The following is a 23,411-nucleotide window of genomic DNA, read 5'->3' as shown; positions in this document are numbered from 1 at the left end:
AGCCGCAATAGGGCCGCTGGGCCGTGGACGCTGGGTCTCAAATCAGACTGCCGAGTCTGCTTGGGGACTTTGCGAGCCGCCACAGCCCTCAGAAGCGACAGCACGCAAGCGATTCCGCACTCGACCGAGACGGCCGACTGCGCTTGCTCTTGCTCAGCGCTCGCGCTCTTCACACTCCGGTCCTTGCCACGCCGACTTCGTTTCAACGGACTGGAGTGATCTGCAGATTGCGCCCGAGCCGCGAGCACAACAGGCAATACACTTGATTGTATTGTTGATTACAAGCGGGCAATTGTATTCCAGGCTTGACTCTGAGCGTTGGGCGCGCGCGCCGGCCGAACGTCTTCTCCTCGCTTTCTCTCCCTCACGCCTGTCCACCGCTTCCAGCTCGACCCAGGGTTCAGAACAGCCGTCCAGGCTCTTCCTTTTCCCTCTCTGCCTCACTCCGCAACACCTGCATGTGCGTCCCTGCCGTCGCACGTCGCCAGCGACTCCTTTTCCTCGAGCCGCCGTGTTGATCTCGCTCGCCTCGCCCCTGCAGGAGTCTGCCTGGCGCCGGTCAAACCCGTTACGACTAGTGAGACCCGTTCGAAGCCCGCTGTGCTTTCTCGCACACCCGCGGCGCACGCTGCTGACCCGGCACTTTTTCTTCCTCCTCCCTCCCTCGCAACCCTTATCCGTCGCTGCACCTCGCGCGAACAGCCTCGACTCGATCGTGTACAAGGCCCTCGGCTCCCACTGAATCCGCCAGCCCCGCTCCCACCTCTTCAGCCTCGTAAACTACCCTCAAACCCACCACCATGCTCCGCACCTTCTCGTCGCGCCTCCGTGCCTCGCCGAGCGTCTCGGGCTCGGCCCGCTCGCTCCGCGCGTTCACCACGACGCCGCGCCGCAACTTCGTCGTTGACCTGACGCGCCGCGCCGAGGTCAAGGACACCATCGCGCCTACCCAGGACCCGGATCTCGTCGACATCTCGTCCCAGTTCAAGCACATCCAGACCAAGGACGGCACGTCTGCTGCCTCAGACCTCGCTCGCCGCCTCTCGCAGGCCGTCCTCCCCAAGCTCGAGCGTCCTGACGTCAAGAAGGTCCTCATTGTCGGCTCCGGCGGTCTCTCGATCGGCCAGGCTGGCGAGTTCGACTACTCTGGTGAGCTACGCCCTTGCCTCCATGCGCAGAGAACCGCTTCTCATCATCTCGTGTCCCGTAAACAGGCGCTCAGGCGATCAAGGCCATGAAGGAGTCGAACGTCGAGACCATCCTCATCAACCCCAACATCGCCACGATCCAGACGTCGCACCAGATGGCCTCCGAGGTTTACTGTGCGCCTTTGGTCTGCATCTCGTAGGGAGGAGCCCACACTGACTCAATTTCACTCCAGTCCTCCCGGTTACGGCCGAGTACGTCGCATACGTTCTCGAGAAGGAGAGGCCCGACGGTGTCCTTCTCACGTTCGGTGGCCAGTCGGCCCTCAACGTCGGTGTCCAGCTCGAGAAGATGGGCGTCTTCGAGCGTCTCGGCGTCAAGGTCCTCGGCACCCAGGTCCGCACCCTCGAGGTCTCGGAGGACCGTGACCTCTTCGTGAAGGCCCTCGACGAGATTGGCATCCCCGCTGCGACGTCGACCGCCGTCTCGACCGTCAAGGATGCCCTCGAGGCTGCCGAGAAGATCGGCTACCCCGTCATCCTCCGTTCCGCCTACTCGCTCGGCGGTCTCGGTTCCGGTTTCGCCGAGAACGAGGAGGAGCTCCGTGACCTCTCGGCCAAGTCGCTCTCGCTCTCGCCCCAGGTCCTCATCGAGAAGTCGCTCAAGGGTTGGAAGGAGCTCGAGTACGAGGTTGTCCGTGACGCCGCCGACAACGTGATCATCTGCTGCAACATGGAGGTGAGTCGCCCGTCGCTGCCCTCCCTCATCTGGACACGACTAACGGTCTTGATTCCAGAACTTCGACCCGCTCGGCATCCACACCGGCGACTCGATCGTCATCGCGCCGTCGCAGACGCTCTCGGACGACGAGTACCACATGCTCCGCTCGGCCGCTATCAAGATCGTCCGCCACGTCGGTGTCGTCGGCGAGTGCAACGTCCAGTACGCGCTCAACCCGAACAAGCGCGAGTACATGGTCATCGAGATGAACGCCCGTCTTTCGCGTTCGTCGGCCCTCGCCTCGAAGGCGACCGGCTACCCGCTCGCCTACACGGCCGCCAAGATCGCGCTCGGCCACACGCTCCCCGAGCTCCCGAACGCCGTCACCAAGACGACGACGGCATGCTTCGAGCCGGCGCTCGACTACCTCGTCACCAAGATCCCCAAGTGGGACTTGGCCAAGTTCCAGCACGTCCAGCGCGACATCGGCTCGTCGATGAAGTCGGTTGGCGAGGTCATGGCCATTGGCCGCACGTTTGAGGAGTCGCTCCAGAAGGCCATTCGCCAGGTTGACCCGCGCTGGACCGGCTTTGAGGCGTACTGGAAGCCCGAAGACCTCGAGCACGCCCTCACGGTCCCGACCGACCGCCGCCTGTTCGCCATCGCGCACGCCATGCTCAACCTCGACTACACCGTCGACATGATCCACGACCTCACCAAGATCGACAAGTGGTTCCTCTACAAGCTCGACAACATCGTCCAGGTCCACCACACGTTCCGCAAGACGACGTCGGTCGACCAGGTCGAGGAGGACCTCATGCGCAAGGCCAAGCGCATGGGCTTCGCCGACAAGCAGATCGCCGACCTCATCGCGCGCGACGGCGGCAACGCGACGTCCGAGTACGACGTCCGCAACCGCCGCAAGGCGCTCGGCGTCACGCCGTTCGTCAAGCGTATCGACACGCTCGCGGCCGAGTACCCGGCGCACACGAACTACCTCTACACGACCTACAACGCGTCGACGCACGACGTCGAGTTCAACGACCAGGGCACGATGGTCCTCGGCTCGGGCGTCTACCGCATCGGATCGTCGGTCGAGTTCGACTGGTGCGCCGTGTCGTGCGTGCGCAAGGTGCGCGAGATGGGCCGCAAGACGGTCATGATCAACTACAACCCCGAGACGGTCTCGACCGACTTCGATGAGGCCGACCGCCTCTACTTCGAGGAGCTCGGCTGGGAGCGTGTCATGGACATCTACGAGCTCGAGGGCTCCGAGGGCGTCGTCGTCTCGGTCGGCGGCCAGCTCCCGCAGAACATCGCCCTTCGCCTCAAGGAGACTGGCGTCCAGGTCCTCGGTACCGACCCCGAGATGATCGACAACGCCGAGGACCGCCACAAGTTCTCTGCCATCCTCGACAAGTCGGGCGTCGACCAGCCCGCGTGGGTTGAGGCGTCGTCGGTCTCGGCCGCCAAGGATTTTGCCAACAAGGTCGGCTACCCGGTTCTCGTACGCCCGTCGTACGTACTCTCGGGCGCCGCCATGAACGTCGTCTGGGACGAGTCGACCCTCGAGCACTCGCTCACCGCCGCCGCCGAGGTCTCGTCCGAGTACCCGACCGTCATCACCAAGTTCATCGACAACGCGCAGGAGATTGACGTCGACGCCGTCGCGCACAACGGCGAGCTCCTCATCCACGCCGTCTCGGAGCACGTCGAGAACGCCGGTGTCCACTCGGGCGACGCGACGCTCGTCCTCCCACCGTTCTCGCTCGCCGACGACGACATGGAGCGCCTCAAGGTCATTGCGCAGAAGGTCGCCAAGGCGTTCGAGATCTCGGGTCCGTTCAACATGCAGATCATCCGCAAGGCGACGCCGGGCGAGGAGACGCAGCTCAAGGTCATCGAGTGCAACCTCCGCGCGTCGCGTTCGTTCCCCTTCGTCTCCAAGGTCCTCGGTGTCAACTTCATCGACTACGCCACCGCCGCCATCGTTGGCGAGAACGTCCCGGCTCCGATCGATGTCATGAAGGAGAAGCGCGACTACGTTGCGATCAAGGTGCGTGTTTGTCGACCTGCCCGCCATCGCGCCTCACTGTCGCTTCACTCGCCCTTCTGCAAGTACTGATAATTCTCTGTTGCCGTGCCCGCAGGTTCCCCAGTTCTCGTGGACGCGTCTGGCCGGTGCCGACCCGTACCTTGGTGTCGAGATGGCCTCGACGGGCGAGATTGCCGCGTTCGGCGTCGACCTCGAGGAGGCCTACTGGGCTTCGCTCACCTCGAGCAACGGCTTCCGCGTCCCGCAGGCCAACTCGGGCGTCCTCATCGGTGGCGACGTCGCGTGCCCGCAGATGGCGACCGTCGCCAAGGGCCTGTCGGACCTCGGCTTCAAGCTCTACTGCTCGTCGCCCGTCGTCGAGGAGTACCTCAACTCGCTCCCGCACATCGCCAAGACGGAGAAGATCTTCTTCCCCGTCAAGGACAAGCGCAAGCTCCGCGAGGTCTTTGACGAGTACGAGATCCAGTCGGTCATCAACCTTGCGTCGTCGCGTGGCAAGGACCTCCTCGACGAGGACTACGTTGCTCGCCGCAACGCCGTCGGTACGTTCACTCCCGTCTCTTGCTCAGTGCGCGACCGGACCCTGACCACCTCTTCCCTTCCTCCGCGCAGACTTCGGTATTCCGCTGATCAACGAGCCGCTCCTGGCCGACCTCTACGTGAAGGCTCTCGCGCGCAAGATGAAGAAGGGCGAGGTCGGCGCGGCGAACAACTACGTCGAGGGTCGTGTGCCGTCGGAGGTCCGCCCTTGGAGCGAGTGGATCGGCTCGCACGCCTGATCGGTTTCTCCTCCACCCTGTATGCACGATAGGCATTGCGCCCCTGTAACCACTAGCTAGATTTGCATCCTCTGCCGTCGTCGTGTGAGAGAGAGGCGGAAGAGACAGAGCAGCGACTTCGAGGAGGCGCAGCCACGCTTTTGCGTCCATCTTTCGCTGACGCTAGTCCGTCTCCGCTGCCAGTACGAGGACTCTTCGCTCCGAGCAGACCGTCACAACGCCGCCGCGTGCTGGTCGAACTGTCCGACTTGGGCAGGAGAAAGACGAGGAAGAGGTCGCCCCCCGCTTCTCCCGCCATCATGCTCCGGACAGCGCGCAGCCTCGTCCAGTCGACCGCACGGGCAGCACAAGCCTCTGCAAGCTGCTCGTGCCGCGCCCTGTCGTCGTCGGCGGCGTGGGCAGCGCCGGCGCGAACTCCTTCTCGCGGCGCAGAGCAGGCGCAGCCCGCGCGGCGCGATACCACCGAGGCGCTCCTCGGGCTGCTCCAGGACGCAGACGCAGACAGCCCCGCCTCGCTCGCCCCGCTCGAGCGTGCGTCGTCTTTTCCCCGGCTTCATCGCTTCGAGATGGGCGAGGACCGCGTCCTCCCATTTCTGCGGCAAGTAGCATGGATGAAGGCTGCGCTGACACGCCCCACACTGCCCTGCAGCCCAGACGTCGGTCCTGCGGCACCTTTCGAGCAAGCAGGTCATCTCGCCGCAGCACCTCTCGCCCCGACACCTCCTCGTCCCCTACCTCCCGCGCCCCGACTTCTCGCAGGCGCACCCGCTTGGCCCGCCGACGGCGTTCGGGCCGACGCACGACCCGTTCGTGCGGTACGGGCTCGACCCGCTCCGCGACGCCGGCACCAACCCGTACCTGCTTAGCGAGTTTGTGACGAGCATGGGCAAGATCAAGAGTCGTGGCAAGACGGGCCTGCAGCGCAAGAGCCAGAGGCGTGTCGGCAAGGCGATCCGGAGGGCGCGGGTACGTCCAGCCTCTCCTGCAGACGCGATTGGACAGGGAAAGGAGGAACCGCCCTCTTTTCGTTCTCGTCCTCCTCGTTTAGCACCACGTCGAGCTGACCTTGCCACTTATCGCAGAGCATGGGACTCATGCCGACGTTTGGCGTGAGTGTGCCGACGAGCAGGGGTTAGAAGCGGACGCCAGCGCGCAATGTAACAACACTTGTCTTTCGCGCTTGTCTCGCAAGGACGTGCGCTTTGCAAAGTCGAGAATGACGAGATGGAAGGTGTCTATGGTTGCGAGTTGCGAGACTGCGACGTTCTACGCTAGACCACCCGCTCGTTCGTGCCCATCCAGCTCGTCCACCCTCCCGTCCCATGCCGCTGCTCCGTCGCCTGCCCGCCTATCCGCGCACTGCCATCTGCACTCCGCGCGCTTCCAACCATATCACTGCTGGCTGGCACTGCGGGAGCCGGTGCCGCGCTCGGATCCCGATTCTCGTGCGCCTGCGCCTGCGCGCTCCTCGCCGGCGGGACGTACGCGCCCCTCGGCGCCGCCGCGCCATGCGCCTGCTGCGCGGGAACGACGGGGTCGTCCAAGAACCTCCCCTTGCCCTTCCACCAGCCCGCGTCGCTCGCCGCCTCGTTCCTCTTGCACGGCTCGCGAACGCCACCCGCGGGGCCGTACGCCTCTGCGCCCTCGAGTGCGACGCGCGCGTCCTTGCGCGCCGGGCACCCGGGCGCGGCGTCGCCAAAGGTGCCCGACATGCCGAGCGAGACGGTGACGACGCTGAGCGCGCCGGCGAGCAGGAACGAGAGGTTGGTGAGGCGCTGCCGCGCGAGCGGGTGGATCAGGTGCGCGCGCGCCGAGGCGGACCGACGCGGACTGAAGAAGGGGCGAGAGGTGTGCAGCGCTCGTGCTCGTGCGGGATCGGCCGGCGGGGCGTAGGGGATGCGAGAGGTCGAGGCGACCGGGGTCGACGAGGAGAGGGGCATCGCGCTCGTGCGAGAGTGGCCGAGTAGACCCGCGGATGCGAAAAGTCTCTTGGAGAGCTCAGGCGGCTGCTGCGCGGCTCCTCTGGTGTGTGCTGACGCGGATGGCGGCGTCGCGCGGATGGGCGAAGGAGGGCGGAGGCGCGCGGATCTGCTCGAGCTGCGAGGGGCGCACAGACTGGTCAGGGTTTGTACAGAGCTGCACAAACCTCACTGGCGTCTTACAGGCTGGCAAGACGCGTGCGAGGCGCGGTGGCTGCTGCAGCGAATCGCCGAAAGCGCGCTTCGAGGGACGAGACTCGAGACAGGAGGCAATCTTCGCGCTCTCTCACTCTTCGTCTACCCACGAGTGCGCAGGAGAGTGTCACTGCAGAAGCTCTATGACACCTTGCGCGCCGCCTCGCGGTAGTGCGCCACCTCGGCCTGCGTCCGCGCATGGCTCGACAAGCCCGCCTGCGTGCGCTCGCCAGTCAGCCTCGATGCGTACCTAACGTGCTACTCAACGGAGGAGGTAGAGAGCAACGCACGCTGAGACCCTGGAGCAGCTCCTCGTAGTGCGTCGCGAGGAACGCGCGTTGCTTGTCGGGCGTTGCGATCTTCGACGCCTGGAACGTCAGGAGCTTGTCGAGTTCCTGCCGCAGTCGCAGCAGGCTGTGCAAGCGCGAACAGTGGACGTCAGAAGTCAGACTAAGGGAGGCTGGCAGTGAGGCGATGGGGTCACGGCGCACCTGTTGAAGACCATCTCGTCCGCCTGCTCGAGCGCCTCGGCGCCGGCCTCTCCTCCTCCGACCCCGCCTCCTGCAGCCTCGCCCGCCCGCGCACCCGCACCCGCGCCCGCAGTCGTACCGAGGCTCGACAGCGCGACGACGGCGTTGAACAGCTCGCAGTAGCGCGCGACAATGACCTGCACGACCGAGTCCTTCACCGCGCCCCCTCCTCCTCCCGCGGCGCCCGTCGCGCGCGCGAGCATCCCGCCTACGCCCGAGGCGGACGAGGTGGACGCGCCGTTGATCCGTCGGAGCGAGTCGATCTGCGCCGACATGGTGCGGGAAAAGGTCGGGAAGAGGAGGAGGCGGAGCGAGGTGAGGTGGGCTTCGAGCGGGGGACAGGGCGGGAGGTCGCCGGCTGACGTCGAGGGGCCCGGTACGGTTGTGCTTGGGGTGCCTGGTGCAGCGGGGGGAGGGGGAGAGGGAGCGGAGGAGACGAGCGCGGCGGAGAGGAGGTCGTTCAGACGCAGCATCGACAGCAGCGAGATGGGCGCAGGCGCGACCGGATCAATCAGCACATTGACAAAGTTCTGCGCGTATCGGCCCCATTGACGAATCAGCTCTGTGTGCTGCGTAGCGAGCCCTAGAGAGAGCAGATCAGAGGTGCGGCGCGGACGCACCCTGGTGTACTCGAGCGCAGGCTCCATAACGCTCTTCCACAGCTGCTCAACCACCGCACGCTGCACCCTGTCGTCGCCCGCCCTCGCGCCCGCCGCTCCTCCTCCTGCGCCGCCAAAGACGCTCGTCCCGCCCGCGCCGCCGCCGATGGTGCGCCCGCTCTCGCTCGCAGGCGGGACCCCCGCGGCGGCGCCATTTGCAGCAGCCGAGTTCAAGCTCCCATTGGTCGCCGAGCGCCTCAGCAGCGGCGGGCCCGGCGGCGCTGGCTCGCCCGCCGGCGCGAGGTCGAGCGTCGAGTGCTGCCCGAAAAAGGTCGCGCAGAAGAGATACTCATGCGCGGCGTTGTCGGCGAGGACGAGCGAGGCCGAGCGGAAGAGCGCTTCGGGCGGCGGGTGCTGTCACGGCAGTGAGTGTGAGCGGTGTGAGAGCGCGCTTTTTGCAGGAAGAGCGGGAGGGACAGGAGAGACGCACGAAGGAGCGGTCTTGCGCCATGTGAGCGAGGATGACGCCCGGCCCCGCGAGCTGCGCATTGTCGAGTGCCGAGGTGACGGCTGCAGAAGTTGCCGCGGTCGAGAGCTGCGGCGTCGCAGCGGACGACCTGCGCTGGTTCAGGAGGGCTGCGTGCGTCGCACGAGGAGAGTCCGTCAGATCGCGTTGGGCCAATGCGACAAGGAGAGAAGGAAGGGGGACGCACCGAGCGTATCTGCGACGCCCGACACGCTCCCGATGGGCTCGACGGGCTGCGCGGCCCTGCTCGTGCGGATCTTTTCGAGCGCGCGCACGTAGCGCCGGAAGCCCGTCTCGTAGTACCACCTGGCGGTCTGCGCATAGGCCTTCTGGAACTCGTGCGCCTGGCGCGCGGCGTGGCGGCGGAGGAAGTCGAACAGGGGCTTGAGGGCCGAGAGGTGCGCGTGGAGCGAGGGGAGCGAGGGCGAGACGGAGACGGTGTAGGGCTTGAGGAGCGCGACGAGGTGGGCGAGGATCTTGGACGAGGCCTGTTCGTGCGCGAGGCGTGAGTAGACGAGGACACTGCAGAGAGGGCGGAGAGGGATCGACGCACGGCAACGCGGAGCGCCTCTGCGGCCTCGTCGAGGTTCTTGCGGCTGTCGACCCTCGCGCCGCCGCGGATGGCGCCGAGCTTCCTGTCGAGCTCGCGCACGGCGGGGATCCAGGCGTCGGATACATCCGAGTCGACGATGGTGGCGACGAGGGCGGGCGAGATGGCAATGGAGGCGAGGAAAGGGTGGAGGGAGCGCTCGACGGCCTTTCGTGCGTCGAGGCGGGCCTCGATGGATTTGGAGCGGCCCTGGAGCTCGGAGATGTGGCCCGAGACGGCGGCGAGGTCGCGCTGAAAGGTGCCGAGGAAGGACGCGAGCTCGGTCAAGAGCTGGGTGCTGGCCTGCGGGATTCGGCGTGCCGTCGTCAGTGTGGATGGACCTAGCTCGTGGTGCCTCGAACGAGAGACGGACGTCGACCTGGTCGTGCAGTTCGACAAACTCGCGCGCGCGTTCGAGGACTGGGGAGGGGGTCGCATCGTCAGCGGGCTGGTGCGGGCTGAAGCGAGGGTGGCAGACACGGACAGGACCTGTCGGACTCGAGCTCGTGGGCGTGGGTGTGGTCGAGGTGGAGGGCATAGCTGGTGCGGAGGTCGAGGTGGTCGTGTGCGGCGCGGTGAGCATACGCCGGGTAGTCTGCGGGGGTGTGCGGGTGAGTGGAGTGGGTCTCTGGTCTCAGGCTAGCTCGACTTGCCGTCTGGGGCGAGGTGGTCGAGGTGTGCGAGTGCGGGCTGCGAGGTGGGGACGCGAGATGCGGATGAGTGCGGGACGAGCGAGCGCAGCGGGGCGAGTGCGTACGAGGGCAGACGGGCTCGCTGGGTCCCACCCGACCACGCTCCCGATCGTCGCCATTTGCCCGCGCCTACTTTGACGCCGTACAACAGACGCTCGCTCGTCGCCTCATCGCTTCCGCCTCGACCCTTTGCTGCTCTTCGCTTCGACTCGCACAGTAGAGCGCGCAGAGGCCTGCACCCACTCGCAGACACCGCCAGCAATGGCATCCAAGCGCACCCAGGACACGGGCTACAGTCCGTCTCGCTCTCGCCCTCTCCCTCATCTCCCAAGTCACCCGCACCTCGCTGACACACCCTCGCGCACCCGCCCGCCAGGCGACTCGGACGCAACCTCGTCAGCCCCTGCTCCCAAGCGTGCCCGCCGCGCCGCCGCCCAGGCTGCTGCCGAGGCAGTCGGGAACCACACCAGTGGCGCCGCATCCTCCGACTCGGACGACTCGCAGGACGGCCGCAACCCCGACCGCAGCTACCGCGTGTCCCGCCAAGACCGCCAGCACGAGTACGAATCCGACTACGACATCGACGACGCCGACCTCGCGCCAGAGAACGACGATGATGACGGCGACGGCGATGGAGACGAGGATGACTTTACGCCGCAGCGAGCTGGTGCAGGCGGGGCGAGCAAGGGAAAGGGCAAGGGCAAGGCGAGGGCCCCAGCCAAGGCAAAGGGCAAGGGCAAGGGCAAGGCGGGCGCAGGAGGAAGCGCACGCCTCAAGCTTAGCTCGGCGACCCAGGCCGCGTACGGCGGCGACAGCGCCAGCGCCAGCAGCAGCAGCGCAGCCACCGCCAACGCACGCCTGCCGACGCTCAAGACGCCCGGCGTCGCGGCGCACCAAGCCGTCGCGGGCCTCCTCAACGCCAACTTTCGCCAGGACCGCGACTACGGCTACCTCCCGCTGCGGCCCGACCAGGCCTCGCGCCCGTTCTACATCGTGCCGTCGACGGGGCACATCATTCTCGAGCACTTTCACCCGCTCGCGAAGTACGCGACCGACTTTCTCGTCGCCATCGCCGAGCCCGTCTCGCGCCCGCGCTTCATCCACGAGTACAAGCTTACGCCCCACTCGCTCTACGCCGCCGTCTCGGTGGGCCTCGAGACGGAAAACATCATCGAGGTCCTGAACCGCATGTCCAAGGTCCCCGTCCCCGACGAGCTGTGCGACTTTATCCGCGACTGCACCCACTCGTACGGAAAGGTCAAGATGGTCCTCAAGAAGAACAAGCATTTCGTCGAGTCGAGCGACCCCGACACGCTCCGCATCCTCCTCCGCGACGACGTCATTGCCAAGGCCCGCGTCCCGCCCGACGAGCAGCTCGCGCGCGACGGCGCCGCCGCTGCGGCCGCGGGCGGCGCGACGTTCGGCCTCGAGAAGGACAAGGCGCCGACGCGCAAGGGACTCGTCATCCCCGGCACGAGCAAGCCCGCGCCGGGCGCCGAGGGCAAGGCCGGCGCGCAGGAAGGGGCGGGTGGTCCTGCGGGCGCGCAGGGCGCAGAGGCGGGGGCGGCGGAGCGCACGCAGGAGGAGGAGGACCTCTTCACGGCCGTCGTTGGGCTCGACAAGGGTGCGTCTTCCTCTCCTTTGCTTGCTCGACGACATTCACTGACCCTGTTGCGCGCCCGCAGAGGACCAGATGGACGACGACGACGAGGTGCACTCGTTCGAGATCCGCGAGAGCGAGATCGAGGCCGTCAAGCGCCGCTGCCTCGACCTCGACTACCGCATGATGGAGGAGTACGACTTTCGCCACGACGAGGTCAACCCGACGCTCGAGATCGACCTCAAGCCGACGGCCGCGCTCCGCCCGTACCAGGAAAAGTCGCTCGGCAAGATGTTTGGTAACGGGTGCGTCCCTCTCGCGGCGGGATGCCAGCGTTTCTCCTCTTGCTGACGGCGACGTGCATGCTTGCAGTCGCGCTCGGTCGGGCATCATCGTGCTCCCGTGCGGCGCGGGCAAGACGCTCGTCGGCATCACGGCGGCGACGACGATCCGCAAGTCGTGCATCGTCCTGTGTACGTCGTCCGTCTCGGTCATGCAGTGGCGCCAGCAGTTCCTCCAGTGGTCGACCATCAAGGAGTCGGCCATCTCGGTCTTTACTGCCGACCAGAAGGAGAAGGTGCGTCTCTTGTCGCTCACGCGTGCAGCAAGTGGTGCGCGTCTGACTTGCTCGCACGCTCGCTCGATGCAGTTCTCGGGAGACGCCGGCATTGTCGTCTCGACGTACTCGATGGTCGCGAACCGGCAAAAGCGGTCGCACGACTCGCAGAAGATGATGGACTTTCTCACCTCGCGCGAGTGGGGTTTCATCCTTCTCGACGAGGTGCACGTCGTGCCTGCGGCCATGTTCCGCCGCGTCGTGACCAAGATCAAGGCGCACACCAAGCTCGGCCTCACGGCGACACTCGTGCGCGAGGACGACAAGATTGACGACCTCAACTTTTTGATCGGCCCCAAGCTGTACGAGGCCAACTGGATGGACCTGGCCGAGAACGGGCACATCGCCAAGGTGCAGTGCGCCGAGGTGTGGTGCGACATGACGCCCGAGTTTTACCGCGAGTACCTGCGCGAGTCGGCGCGGAAAAAGATGCTCCTGTACTGCATGAACCCGAAAAAGTTCCAGGCGTGCCAGTTCCTCATCCAGTACCACGAGAACCGCGGCGACAAGATCATCGTCTTTTCCGACAACGTCTACGCGCTCGAGGTGCGCTCTTTCTCCTTCTCACGCGCTCGCTTGAACCCCGACTGACCTTGTGACGCCGATCCTTCGCTCGTAGGCCTACGCCAAGAAGCTCGGCAAGCTCTACATCCACGGCGGGACGCCCCAGGTGGAGCGCATGCGCATCCTGCAGAACTTCCAGCACAACCCGGTCGTCAACACGATCTTCCTCTCGAAAGTCGGCGACACGTCGATCGACCTCCCCGAGGCGACGTGCTTGATCCAGATCTCGAGCCACTTTGGCTCGCGCAGGCAAGAGGCGCAGCGCCTCGGGCGCATTCTCCGTGCCAAGCGCAGGAACGATGAGGGGTTCAACGCCTTCTTCTATTCGCTCGTGTCGAAGGAGTGCGTCGCCGCCCTGCACATGTGCTATTTCCGTCCACTGACTTTCTTGACACCACAGCACGCAAGAGATGTATTACTCGTCGAAGCGGCAGGGCTTCCTCGTAGAGTGCGTTTCCGCACTCCGGACTCTCTCCCTCGAGCTCCCACTGACACTGCTCGCGCTCACAGCCAAGGCTACGCCTTCAAGGTCATCACCTCGCTCGACGGCCTCGAGCAGCTCGACCACCTCGTCTACCCGACCAAGGCCGAGCAGATCGAGCTCCTCCAGTCGGTCCTCCTCGCGAGCGAGACCGACGCCGATCTCGGCGTCGCGCAGGGCGACGACGGCGTCAAGGAGGCGTCGGGCAGCTCGACGCCGTTCGGACGGAGGGACGGCGCGCCGCAGGCGACGAGGATCTCGGGGAGCTTGCAGGCGCTCAGCGGGTGCGCACCGTCTCCCTCGTGCATCTTGGCTCTGTGGGACCGTGTGCTGATCAGCTTGTGCGCGTCTGCAGTGGCCAGTCGATGGCGTACAGCGAGCGGCAAAAGTCGGCCAACAAGCAGCTGTCGAAGGACGCAAAGGCGAACCGGCACAACTTGTTCAAAAAGCGCGACGAGGCGGCCAAGCGGCGCGCAAAGGAGCGCACGACGGGCTGATCACCTCTTCTCTCCTCCGTGTACTAGCTGTGTAGCTCCCTTCTGTCGCCGTGCCCCCCACCGTTGTTGTTGTAGTCATCACCCTGCGTCCTGCTTACGCTTCAAGATCTCCGAGCGAGCCTCGGTTTCGGACATCGCCGATCTGTATCCCTTGCACCGCTTCCTGGAGTCTCGCAGTCAAGTCCAGTCATCAGGAGGCACGGACGACTCTCACGCAAGCACGTAAGAAATTGGACGATCTTCGGAGAGGGGAGACGGCGCGCGCAGAGCCGCCGCAGCGCACGTGCGCGCATCGTACAGGGGTGACACCGGATGCGAGCGTATCTACAAAGGGACTGGACAGCATCTGCGCCCCGCCAAGAGCGCTCAGCCGCGGTCATACGCGGTCGGAAGATGGCCCTCGCTTGAGACGGCCGCGCGACGGACGACTCTGCCCTGCGTACGAGGACACGTTCGAGAGGCGTGACCACGGCGAAAGCGCAGTCTCCGTTGACGAGCCCGCTGGTACGCGCTGTTACGCGCTGGTATGCGCCGATTGAGGCAAAGAGCTTGCGCCCGGAGACTGTGTGTCGGGCAACGGAGAGGAGCCACCGCAGTCGACGCGCGTCCGTTGAACCAAACACCGGCACGGCGGCCATCGGACGCGCAAGCGCTTTTTCGCAGCTCGAGCAGAAAGGCGACCATGCGGAGAAATGGATGAGCGCGGGGCACCTCTCTGCCTGCTGGCCGGGTCCACCGCGACGGAAGCCTTTCCCGCCACTACACCCGCGCAAGATGAGCACCAAGCACTGTGACAGGAATCTTGAAGACAGCATGGAGCAAGACCGGCTGTTCCGCCAAGCTCACGCAAGGCCGAGCGCGGACAGGAGGCGCAGGGACGAAAAGTCGAGTCCGAACGGCGGAGCGGAGCACCCGGCCGTCCGGGACCCGTCCACTTTGCTGAGGTGAGAAAACACGCCGAAGGGGCCTGCTCGGAAAAGCGCGCCCAGCAATGAGTCGTCCTCCCCTCTTTCCTCTTGCCGCTCGGACTCGACGGCTCGACTCGTTGGCTTTGTGACGCATCGGCTTGGACGCTCGTGCTTCCGCATCTGCGCGTCGTCCTTCTCTCGTCAACACATCTGCCACGCGTCTCGGCGCCCGCGGATCCGCGCTTTCCTGCGCCTCCACCTCCAATCTTCCCTTCTCGCTCTTCCGACCTCCTTCTCCTCTGCCCGCCGCCACTCCGCTAGATGCAGGCCGCACTTCCTGCGGGCGCTGTCGGTGCGACGGGCGTCGTACCGACCGACGAGATGATTGCGGTCGAAAAGACCCAGGGCGAGCCGATCGCGCCTGCCACCGGCTCGTCTACCAGCACCCTGGCCGACAATGCCGGCAACAGGGACGAGCACGTCGATGTCAAGCGCGCCGAGGCAGACTTCGAGGTTCGTCGAGCCACCTCTGTGACTGGATCAGACCATGCCACGCATCTCGCCGGTCCATTTAATCGCGGACCGCGTGGTGGCCTCAACAATTGCGCTATCCGTTGCTGACTGTATGTATCTCGTTTGCGATCGCAGGAACTTCGACGCCAGTACTCGCGCCAGTCGTCGCTGCACCGCATCAAGTCGGGCCAGAAGGACCTCGAGAAGGAGGGCTCGAACGATTCTGAGGACTTCGACCTCCTCGCCTACCTGCGCGGCGAGAGCGACCAGTACGATGCTGCTGGCTTCAAGCGCAAGGTCGTTGGTGTCTCTTGGGACAAGCTGAACGGTGCGTGCTTGCAATCTCCTAAATGACAAGTTGCCGGTCGCTGATTCTTCCTTGTTTTGCGACTCGCAGTGACCGGCGCTGGCGGCATGAAGGTGAGTGTCTAGCCTTTCGAAACGCACTGCGCAGCGGCAACGAAACTGACACTGGAACGCTGCAGATCTTCATCCGCACTTTCCCCGACGCGATCAAGGAGGCCATCCTCTGGCCGATGATCAAGTACATGAAGTTGACCGGCAAGTTCATCGGCACGCCGAAGAACCTGCTCAGCGAGTTCGACGGCTGCCTCAAGCCCGGCGAGATGTGTCTTGTCCTCGGTCGCCCTGGCTCCGGGTACGCCCTCTTCCCTTGCTCCATCGACTTGCTGGCGAAATGCTGACTCGCTCAGTGCAGTTGCACGACGTTCCTCAAGACGATCGCCAACCAGCGCCACGGCTTCCTCGGCGTCAACGGCGACGTTTCGTACGGCGGCATCGCTGCCGACGAGATGGCCAAGCGCTACCGCGGCGAAGTCGTCTACAACCAGGAGGACGACGTTCACGCTGCGACGCTCACGGTCGCGCAGACCCTCCTCTTCGCACTCCGCGTCAAGACGCCGGGCAAGCTTCTCCCCGGCAAGGACCGCAAGACCTTCAACAACGAGGTCATGGAGCTACTCCTTCGCATGCTCGGCATCTCGCACACCAAGAACACCAAGGTCGGCTCGGCGTTCGTGCGCGGTGTCTCGGGCGGTGAGCGCAAGCGCGTCTCGATCGCCGAGATGATGGCGACCCGCGCGTGCGTCTGCTCGTGGGACAACTCGACTCGCGGTCTCGACGCCTCGACTGCCCTCGACTACGCCAAGGCGCTCCGCGTTATGACCGACGTTCACCAGATGGCGACCTTCGTCTCGCTCTACCAGGCCGGCGAGGGCATCTACGAGCAGTTCGACAAGGTCCTCGTCATCGATGAGGGCCGCCAGGTCTACTTCGGTCCCGCCTCCGAGGCGCGCAAGTACATGATGTCGCTCGGCTACGCCGACCTTCCCCGTCAGACGTCGGCCGACTACCTCACCGGCTGCACCGACCCGAACGAGCGCAAGCTCGCCGAGGGCCGGTCCGAAGCCGATGTGCCCGCTACCCCCGAGGCGCTCGAGGCTGCGTTCAAGAAGTCGGAGATCCACGCTCGCATGGTTGCCGAGCGCGACGCCTTCCGCGCGCAGGCGGACGCCGACGAGAAGACCCGCCAGGACTTCCGCGACGCCGTTGCTGCCGACAAGCGCCGCGGTGTCAGCAAGAAGTCCAAGTACACGGCGTCCTTCCCTGCCCAGGTTGGCGCGCTCGTCATCCGTCAGTTCCAGCTCAAGGCCCAGGACAAGGTCGACCTCGTCGTCTCCTGGACGACGTCGATCATCGTTGCCATCATCTCCGGCGCTGTCTACCTCAACATGCCGCAGACTGCTGCTGGCGCATTCACTCGCGGTGGCGCCATCTTCATTGCGCTCCTCTTCAACTCGTTCCAGGCCTTCAACGAGCTTCCGACTCAGATGCTCGGTCGCCCCATCGCCCACCGTCACAAGCAGTTTGCCTTCTACCGTCCCGCCGCCACGACGATCGCTATGACGGTCGCGGATGCGCCGAACAACCTCGCGCAGATCCTCATCTTCTCGATCATCATCTACTTTATGGGCGGTCTTGCCCGCACGGCTGGCGCTTTCTTCTCCGTGAGTCGGAGCTTCTATGTTCTTGCTGAGAGCGGCGCTGACCTCGCGTCATGAACAGTTCTACCTCATCGTCGTCGGCGGTTTCCTGTCGCTCGCGGGCTTCTTCCGTCTTCTCGGCACTCTGTGCCAGAACTACGACCAGGCTTCCCGTCTTGCCTCCGTCATCGTCACAATCATGATCTCGTACGTGCCTTTCCTTCATGGACCTGCTCCTGTTCCTCGAATCTGACCCTGTTGTGGCGATCGCAGGTACTCCGGCTACCTGATCCCCATCTTTGCTCAGCAGCGCTGGCTCTTCTGGCTCTCGTACGGCTACTATTCTCTGCTCTCTGTCGATGCTGTACTAAATCGTGGACGGAACCGCAGGTACCTGAACCCGCTTAACTTCGCCTTCTCGGCCGCGATGGAGAACGAGTTCAAGCGCATCGACCTGCTATGCGAGGGCTCGTACATCACGCCGAGCAGCCTCAACGGCGCGCTCCCGCAGTACCCGACCGCGCTCGGCGACAACCAGGTCTGCACGCTTCAGGGCTCGACGCCCGGTAACCCCATCGTCCCTGGCCGCGACTACATTTCGGCCGCCTTCGACTACGATGTCAACGACCAGTGGCGCAACTGGGGCATCACGCTCGTCTTCTTCGTCGGCTTCAACATCATCCAGGCGTACCTCGCCGAGATCCTCGACCACGGCGCCGGTGCTCCGGCGATCAACGTCTTTGCCAAGGAGAACAAGGAGCGCAAGGCTCTCAACGAGGCGCTCGAGAAGAACAAGCAGGCGTACCGCAAGGGCGAGGTGGAGCAGGACCTTTCTGGCCTGATCCAGACCCGCAAGCCGTTCACTTGGGAGAACCTCACGTTCGTTGTCGCTCGCTCGCTCGATGCGCGAGCACTGTCCTGACGCTGCCTTGTGACCGCAGTTACACCGTCCCCGTTCCCGGCGGCCAGCGCCAGCTCCTCGACAACGTCTTCGGCTACGTCCGCCCTGGTGAGCTTACGGCTCTGATGGGCTCTTCCGGCGCCGGCAAGACCACTCTGCTCGACGTCCTCGCCAACCGCAAGACGGTCGGCGTCATCGGTGGCGACCGCTTGATTGCCGGTCGCCCGCCGGGTCCCGAGTTCCAGCGTGGTACCGCCTACGTCGAGCAGCAGGACGTCCACGAGCACACCGCTACCGTCCGCGAGGCGCTCCGCTTCTCGGCCTACCTCCGTCAGCCTGCGCACGTCTCGAAGGCTGAGAAGGATGCCTACGTCGAGGAGGTCATCCAGCTTCTCGAGCTCGAAGACAAGGCCGACGCAATGATCGGGTTCCCAGGCTTCGGTCTCGACGTCGAGGCGCGCAAGCGTGTCACTATCGGTGTCGAGCTCGCGTCCAAGCCGCAGCTCCTCCTCTTCCTCGACGAGCCGACCTCCGGTCTCGACGGTCAGTCCGCCTACAACATCGTCCGTTTCCTTCGCAAGCTCGCCGCCGCCGGCCAGGCTATTCTCGTCACCATCCACCAGCCGAACGCGCTGCTCTTCGAGAACTTCGACCGTCTCCTTCTTCTCAAGTCTGGCGGCCGCACGGTCTACTTCGGCGACATCGGCAAGGACTCGAATGTCCTCCGCTCGTACCTCGCCCGTCATGGCGCCGTCTGCCCGGAGAACGCCAACCCCGCCGAGTACATGCTCGAGGCTATCGGCGCCGGCTCGGGCAAGCAGATCGGCCCCAAGGACTGGGCCGACATCTGGCTCGACTCTGAGGAGTTCGTCGGCGTCAAGCAGCGCATCGAGGAGCTCAAGAAGGAGGGCCTCGCCATGCCCGAGGAGACCGACCCGTCGCTCAAGAACCAGTACTCGACCAACTTCTTGACGCAGCTCAAGGTCGTCTCCAGCCGTACCTTCATGGCCTTCTGGCGCTCGCCCGACTACGGCTTCACGCGTCTATTCAACCACATCTCGATCGCGCTCGTGGTCGGTCTCACCTTCCTCAACCTCGAGAACTCGGTCGCCGCCCTCCAGTACCGCGTCTTTGTCATTTTCTTCATCACGGTCATTCCCGGTGAGTTGTCGCCTCCCCTCGCCTCCGCTCGTTCTCTCTTTCTCAGACCTTTCTGACCGCTTCTTGTTCCTCTTCTCAGCCATTATTATGTCCCAGATCGAGCCCATGTTCATCATGTCGGTAAGTGATGAACCGCTTCACATGGCAGATGGGCGACACTGACCCCCCGGGCCCTGTTCTCGCAGCGCATGACGTTCATCCGCGAGGCGTCCTCCAAGATGTACTCGCCGGTCGTCTTCGCCATGTCGCAGCTCGCCGCTGAGATGCCGTACTCGATCCTGTGCTCGGTCGTCTTCTTCTTGCTCCTCTACTACCCCGTCGGCTTCAACACGGACTCCGTTCGTGCCGGCTACGGTTTCGGCATGATCCTCCTCACGGAGCTCTTCGCTGTCACCATGGGTCAGGCCGTCGCCGCGCTCGCGCCGACCATCTACGCCGCCGCGATGACGAACCCGTTCCTCCTCGTCATCTTCTCGCTCTTCTGCGGCGTGACCATCCCCAAGCCCGACATGCCCAGGTTCTTCAGGGTCTGGCTGTACTACCTCGTGCGTCCTTTCCTTGTCCCTCCCTATACGATCGATTGCTGACCGTCCTCGTGCAGAACCCGATGACTTGGCTCATCGCCGGTCTCGTCACCAACGAGCTCCACGGTCTGCAGATTCGCGTACGTCCCGTGTTGAATGCACTTACGCAGACCTGTACTTACGCACCACGCGCCACACAGTGTCTCGACAGCGAGTACCGCACCATCCAGCCGCCGTCCGGTCAGTCCTGCCAGGACTGGATGGGCCCGTATGTCGAAAACGCGGGCGGCTACCTCCTCGACCCGAATGCCACGGCCGACTGCCGGTGTACGTTGACCTCAGCTTCTCCTTGCCTTCTAAGTCCCGGCCTGACCTCGACCTTCTCGACCTGCAGACTGCCAATACTCGGCCGGCGACCAGTTCACCGCGCCGCTCGAGATTACGTACGACGACCGGAGCAAATATGCGGGCTGGTTCTTCGGTACGGAGCGTCCTTTACTTCGCATGACGGCATTGAGCGCTGACCTCCGGGGCCCTCGCTTCTCTTCTTCTTGTTCGCTTGCCTCACGCGCAGTCTACTCGGTCGTGCGTGAATTTGGTTGATGCATGTCTCTTCACCGTTACTGACAATCTGCATCCTGCGCAGTTCAACTGTCTCGTGACCATCCTCGGCGCGCGCTTCTTGACGTTCCGCTACGCCAAGCGTTAAGCCTCGATGGACTTGAACAATTTGGCCGCTCTTCGGGGCTGCCATCTCCCTGTTCACCAATACAGTCGTTGCTGCTCCGCTGTTTAGACAAGACTTTGTCCCTTTCTCCTTTAGAATCGTCTGGCTTAATCTTTCGTTCGCCTGCACATACTCGCACCGCATGGGGTTGCAACGCATCGTGGGTTCCTCTGGCTCTTCTTTAGAGAGGAAGGAGCTCATTGCCTGCAGGCGAAGAAAGGAAGCATGTGCGAATGATCGAGCAAATGTCGCGGCTTTGGCTTCGCTGCGCTGTAATTGCCTCTGCGCTGTCTTAGTGCGGCCGTGGAGAACACTTATGAAGCTGTCTGAGCGATGTGGAAATTGCCCTTGTGCGCCTTGGCCGCGGTGAGGAGGAAGACGAGGCGCCGGCTCCCTTCTCGCCCGCTCCAGCTCGAAACGAGTCTTTGCGGGCTCGGGACCGTCGAACAGGCAGCAAGCTGTGCACTCGGGACGCTGCACCGCCCTCTGCGTCTCTCTCTCGCCGCTCGACCCCGGCTCACCTCCGCACCGACCGCCTCGCCGCCGCGACTGTCCCCACGGTGTCTCGCTCGGCAGAGCCAGCGATGCACGCGTGCGAGTGCGAGTGCGGGCATCATGCCTGGGACGAGCCCGTCGAAGCCTCGCCCGCCGACCTCGCCAACCGCGCCATCCGCCCTCTTCCCCTCCGCAAGCGCCAGCGCGTTGACCAGTCGGGCCAGCTACCCGTCGAAGTGCACCAGGGAGTGGCTGCGCTCAGCCTCAGTAGTGCAGCGCTTCCCGAGTCGGGGTCCGAGAGCGATTCTGACGACCGCCTCGCACGGGACGCACGGGCTGCCGCCCGAGCACGCGAGGCCTCGGCGCTCACGGCCGGCAGAAGAGCTGCATCTCGCAGCAGCGGATCTAGGAACGAGCACGGCGAGGCAGACGGGCGCGAGTGGGACGACTGGCTCGCCGCCCAGCACCACCCGCTCCCGCTCGATGTCTCGCGCGATCCGGAACGCACCTCAGGCGAGGCGCCAGACCACTCGACGCAGACGACTAACTCGCTCGACCCAGGCTCGACGTCGTCCGACTCGCCGCCGACCTCGCCCGCCCTTTCTGGCTCCGACAGTCACAACCTCTTCGGCGATGAGGGGCAGCGAATCGCCAAGTCCCTCGCTACTGCCTCGTCGTTCTCTCCTGCCGGCCTCTTTGGCGGTCTCGGCCTCGCGACCTTGCATCCTTCGCTCGCGCCACCCGTTGCCGAGCGCCACTTTGACGAGGACGAGGACGGCGACGAAGACAGCTACGGCGTCGTCGACCGCAGCCGGCCACCCGTCGAGCCGACGTTCGCAAGCCAGGCGAGTGCTACAGCTCTCGGGCTCGGCGAGAGCAATAAGAAGAAGCGCAAGATTCCCGGCTTGAGCATCGGGTCTGCACCGCCTCGCGACGCCGACACGTCTGTCGAGCCGGTGCAGCCGCCTGCGCCTGTTGCACCCGTCACGCGTCCCGAGCCGACGCCGAGCAGCGAATTCAAGTCTTCGAAAGGTGCATCGCGCCCCATCGGCTCCGCTTGTCTCGTCCAAAGATTGACGCCTTCCGCATTCAGGTCCTCTCGCTCCCGTCAACCCGCCTACTACCGCAGAAGCGGCCCTCGCCAAGCTGCGTATCCGCCCTCCACACGTCTCGCTCTGCGACATCTGCTTCACGAATCGCCGACACCGCCGTAAGCGGTTCCGCGCCTCGGCGGTCAAGCAGCACCCGCTCGCCCTCCCCGATGCGCCAGCCTTTGTCCCGCCCGCGATGCCGCGCGAAGGCCCCGCGCCGATGGCCGGCGTCAAGGGGAGCAAGGCGATCAAGCTCGCGATGAAGGCGGCCAAGGAGCGCGAGAAAGAGAAGGAGCGCGTGCGCATGCTTTTCGCGCACGTCCGCGTCCCGGACAATCTATACGATCCGAAGGGAAAGGCGGATCCGCCGCCGAGTGTCGTCACGCGTGCGATCAAGGCGGACCTCGACCGCCGAAAGAAGGACGGCGTCCCGATGGGGGCAGAGGGTGGAGACTCGCTTCTCGACTCCGCGACGCATGCGCTGGACCTCTTCACGTTCGCCGAGCGCCCGCCCCCGCTCGTGGAGCAGAGATGGAACGCCGTCAACGACCAGAAGGATCGCCTCAAGGCGGCGAAGGAGCGGGCAGCGCGAGCGCGAGAGGAGGAGGACAAGCGCCGGCGGGAGAAGGAGGAGCGCGAGCGCGCCGAAGCGGCGGCTGCTGCTGAAGCGCCGCCACCCGCGCCAGCCACTGCTCCCGCTGCTGCGACCGCCCCTCGTGCTGCCGCGTCCGCCGCTGCGCCCGCTCGCACCAGCGCAGCCCCTCGAGCCGCGACTGCTCCAGCCACGGCTCCTGCCGTCCCCGCGCCCGCTGCGCCCGCCACGCCCGTTGCCGTTCCTCCGGCCCCAACCCCTCCTCCGGCTGCCGCTCTCCCGCCACCTCCGCCGCCGCCACCTCTTCCGCGCAAGGGATCGTCGAAGAAGGGTCGCAAGAAGCGCTCAGCACACGCTAATGCGCTCAACGTGCACCACCGCGACAACTACGTTCCCTCGCGCCTCCCGTCGCATGTGACGCCGACACCGGGCCCGCACGACGGGACGCCGCAGCTCACGTCCTGGCCCGCGTCGGAGGAGGCGCTCGCGTCCGCGGGCCCGTACGCCTCGACGTGCGGCGGCGGGCACTTCTGCGGGCACGACGAGTGGCTGTGCTTGTTCTGCGAGTACGAGCTCTTTTACGGCGAGGAGTCGCTCCTGTACAAGGCGATCCGCAAGCGCAAGAACGTCCTCAAGGTGCGCCGCAAGGCGCAGGCCCGCGCGCATAAGGCTACCGGCGCCGCTGCGGGTGAGGCGGCTCCAGCCGCTGCGTCGACCAGCGCTGCGGTACCTTCACCGGCGGCACCCGCAGACTCGGGCGCGGCGGTGACCGAGGGCTGGGGCACAGGCGAGGGGCCGGATGTGCGCTCGGGTACTCCAGAGGAGTACAGCGAGGATGGCGAGGAGGACTACCGCCCAGCAGGAGGTTCGTCGCCGCTAGAGGAGGTCAGTTAGGACCGGTCTGTATTTCTTGTGTTCCTGCGCGCA

At 65.1% G+C, this 23,411-nt stretch overlaps 7 protein-coding genes across 7 annotated transcripts; 5 read left to right on the top strand and 2 right to left on the bottom strand.

Annotated features, from left to right (window-relative positions):
• Positions 1–800: 800 nt before the first annotated feature.
• Positions 801–4,701, top strand: CPA2 (carbamoyl-phosphate synthase (glutamine-hydrolyzing) CPA2; the record flags this gene model as incomplete). The annotated part of the gene is made up of 6 exons (XM_076645881.1): positions 801–1,149; positions 1,215–1,322; positions 1,382–1,884; positions 1,943–3,922; positions 4,017–4,464; positions 4,535–4,701. 6 exons carry the CDS (start codon positions 801–803, stop codon positions 4,699–4,701), a joined length of 3,555 nt encoding a protein of 1,184 aa, XP_076508751.1.
• Positions 4,702–5,000: 299 nt separating this feature from the next.
• On the top strand, positions 5,001–5,837 carry RSM18 (mitochondrial 37S ribosomal protein bS18m RSM18; the record flags this gene model as incomplete). Its single annotated transcript, XM_076645880.1, has 3 exons — positions 5,001–5,232; positions 5,351–5,667; positions 5,784–5,837. The coding sequence occupies 3 exons, from the start codon at positions 5,001–5,003 to the stop codon at positions 5,835–5,837; spliced, it is 603 nt and encodes a 200-aa protein (XP_076508750.1).
• Positions 5,838–5,972: 135 nt separating this feature from the next.
• On the bottom strand, positions 5,973–6,641 carry JCM10292_004544 (uncharacterized protein; the record flags this gene model as incomplete). The annotated part of the gene is made up of 1 exon (XM_076645879.1): positions 5,973–6,641. One exon carries the CDS (start codon positions 6,639–6,641, stop codon positions 5,973–5,975), a length of 669 nt encoding a protein of 222 aa, XP_076508749.1.
• Positions 6,642–7,016: 375 nt separating this feature from the next.
• On the bottom strand, positions 7,017–9,930 carry VPS52 (Vps52p; the record flags this gene model as incomplete). Its single annotated transcript, XM_076645878.1, has 11 exons — positions 7,017–7,091; positions 7,166–7,289; positions 7,367–7,935; positions 8,026–8,418; positions 8,495–8,640; positions 8,718–9,018; positions 9,084–9,422; positions 9,493–9,539; positions 9,604–9,714; positions 9,773–9,809; positions 9,877–9,930. 11 exons carry the CDS (start codon positions 9,928–9,930, stop codon positions 7,017–7,019), a joined length of 2,196 nt encoding a protein of 731 aa, XP_076508748.1.
• Positions 9,931–10,072: 142 nt separating this feature from the next.
• SSL2 (TFIIH/NER complex ATPase/helicase subunit SSL2) lies at positions 10,073–13,569 on the top strand (the record flags this gene model as incomplete). The annotated part of the gene is made up of 9 exons (XM_076645877.1): positions 10,073–10,106; positions 10,188–11,435; positions 11,497–11,716; positions 11,784–11,988; positions 12,061–12,573; positions 12,647–12,933; positions 12,992–13,039; positions 13,102–13,356; positions 13,428–13,569. 9 exons carry the CDS (start codon positions 10,073–10,075, stop codon positions 13,567–13,569), a joined length of 2,952 nt encoding a protein of 983 aa, XP_076508747.1.
• Positions 13,570–14,798: 1,229 nt separating this feature from the next.
• Positions 14,799–20,288, top strand: JCM10292_004541 (uncharacterized protein; the record flags this gene model as incomplete). The annotated part of the gene is made up of 16 exons (XM_076645876.1): positions 14,799–14,990; positions 15,126–15,318; positions 15,388–15,410; positions 15,476–15,648; positions 15,709–17,017; positions 17,076–17,200; positions 17,267–17,323; positions 17,384–17,872; positions 17,935–19,055; positions 19,135–19,175; positions 19,241–19,600; positions 19,657–19,719; positions 19,780–19,906; positions 19,974–20,060; positions 20,154–20,164; positions 20,226–20,288. 16 exons carry the CDS (start codon positions 14,799–14,801, stop codon positions 20,286–20,288), a joined length of 4,434 nt encoding a protein of 1,477 aa, XP_076508746.1.
• Positions 20,289–20,890: 602 nt separating this feature from the next.
• On the top strand, positions 20,891–23,378 carry JCM10292_004540 (uncharacterized protein; the record flags this gene model as incomplete). Its single annotated transcript, XM_076645875.1, has 2 exons — positions 20,891–21,833; positions 21,895–23,378. 2 exons carry the CDS (start codon positions 20,891–20,893, stop codon positions 23,376–23,378), a joined length of 2,427 nt encoding a protein of 808 aa, XP_076508745.1.
• Between the last annotated feature and the right edge of the window lie 33 nt (positions 23,379–23,411).

Source organism: Rhodotorula paludigena (assembly GCF_050403205.1).
Source record: "Rhodotorula paludigena JCM10292 DNA, Rt_paludigena_JCM10292v1_ctg2, whole genome shotgun sequence".
In the NCBI taxonomy this organism is placed as follows: domain Eukaryota; kingdom Fungi; phylum Basidiomycota; class Microbotryomycetes; order Sporidiobolales; family Sporidiobolaceae; genus Rhodotorula; species Rhodotorula paludigena.
Note: the sequence above shows the minus strand (reverse complement) of the source record. Positions and strands in the feature narration are given on the sequence as shown.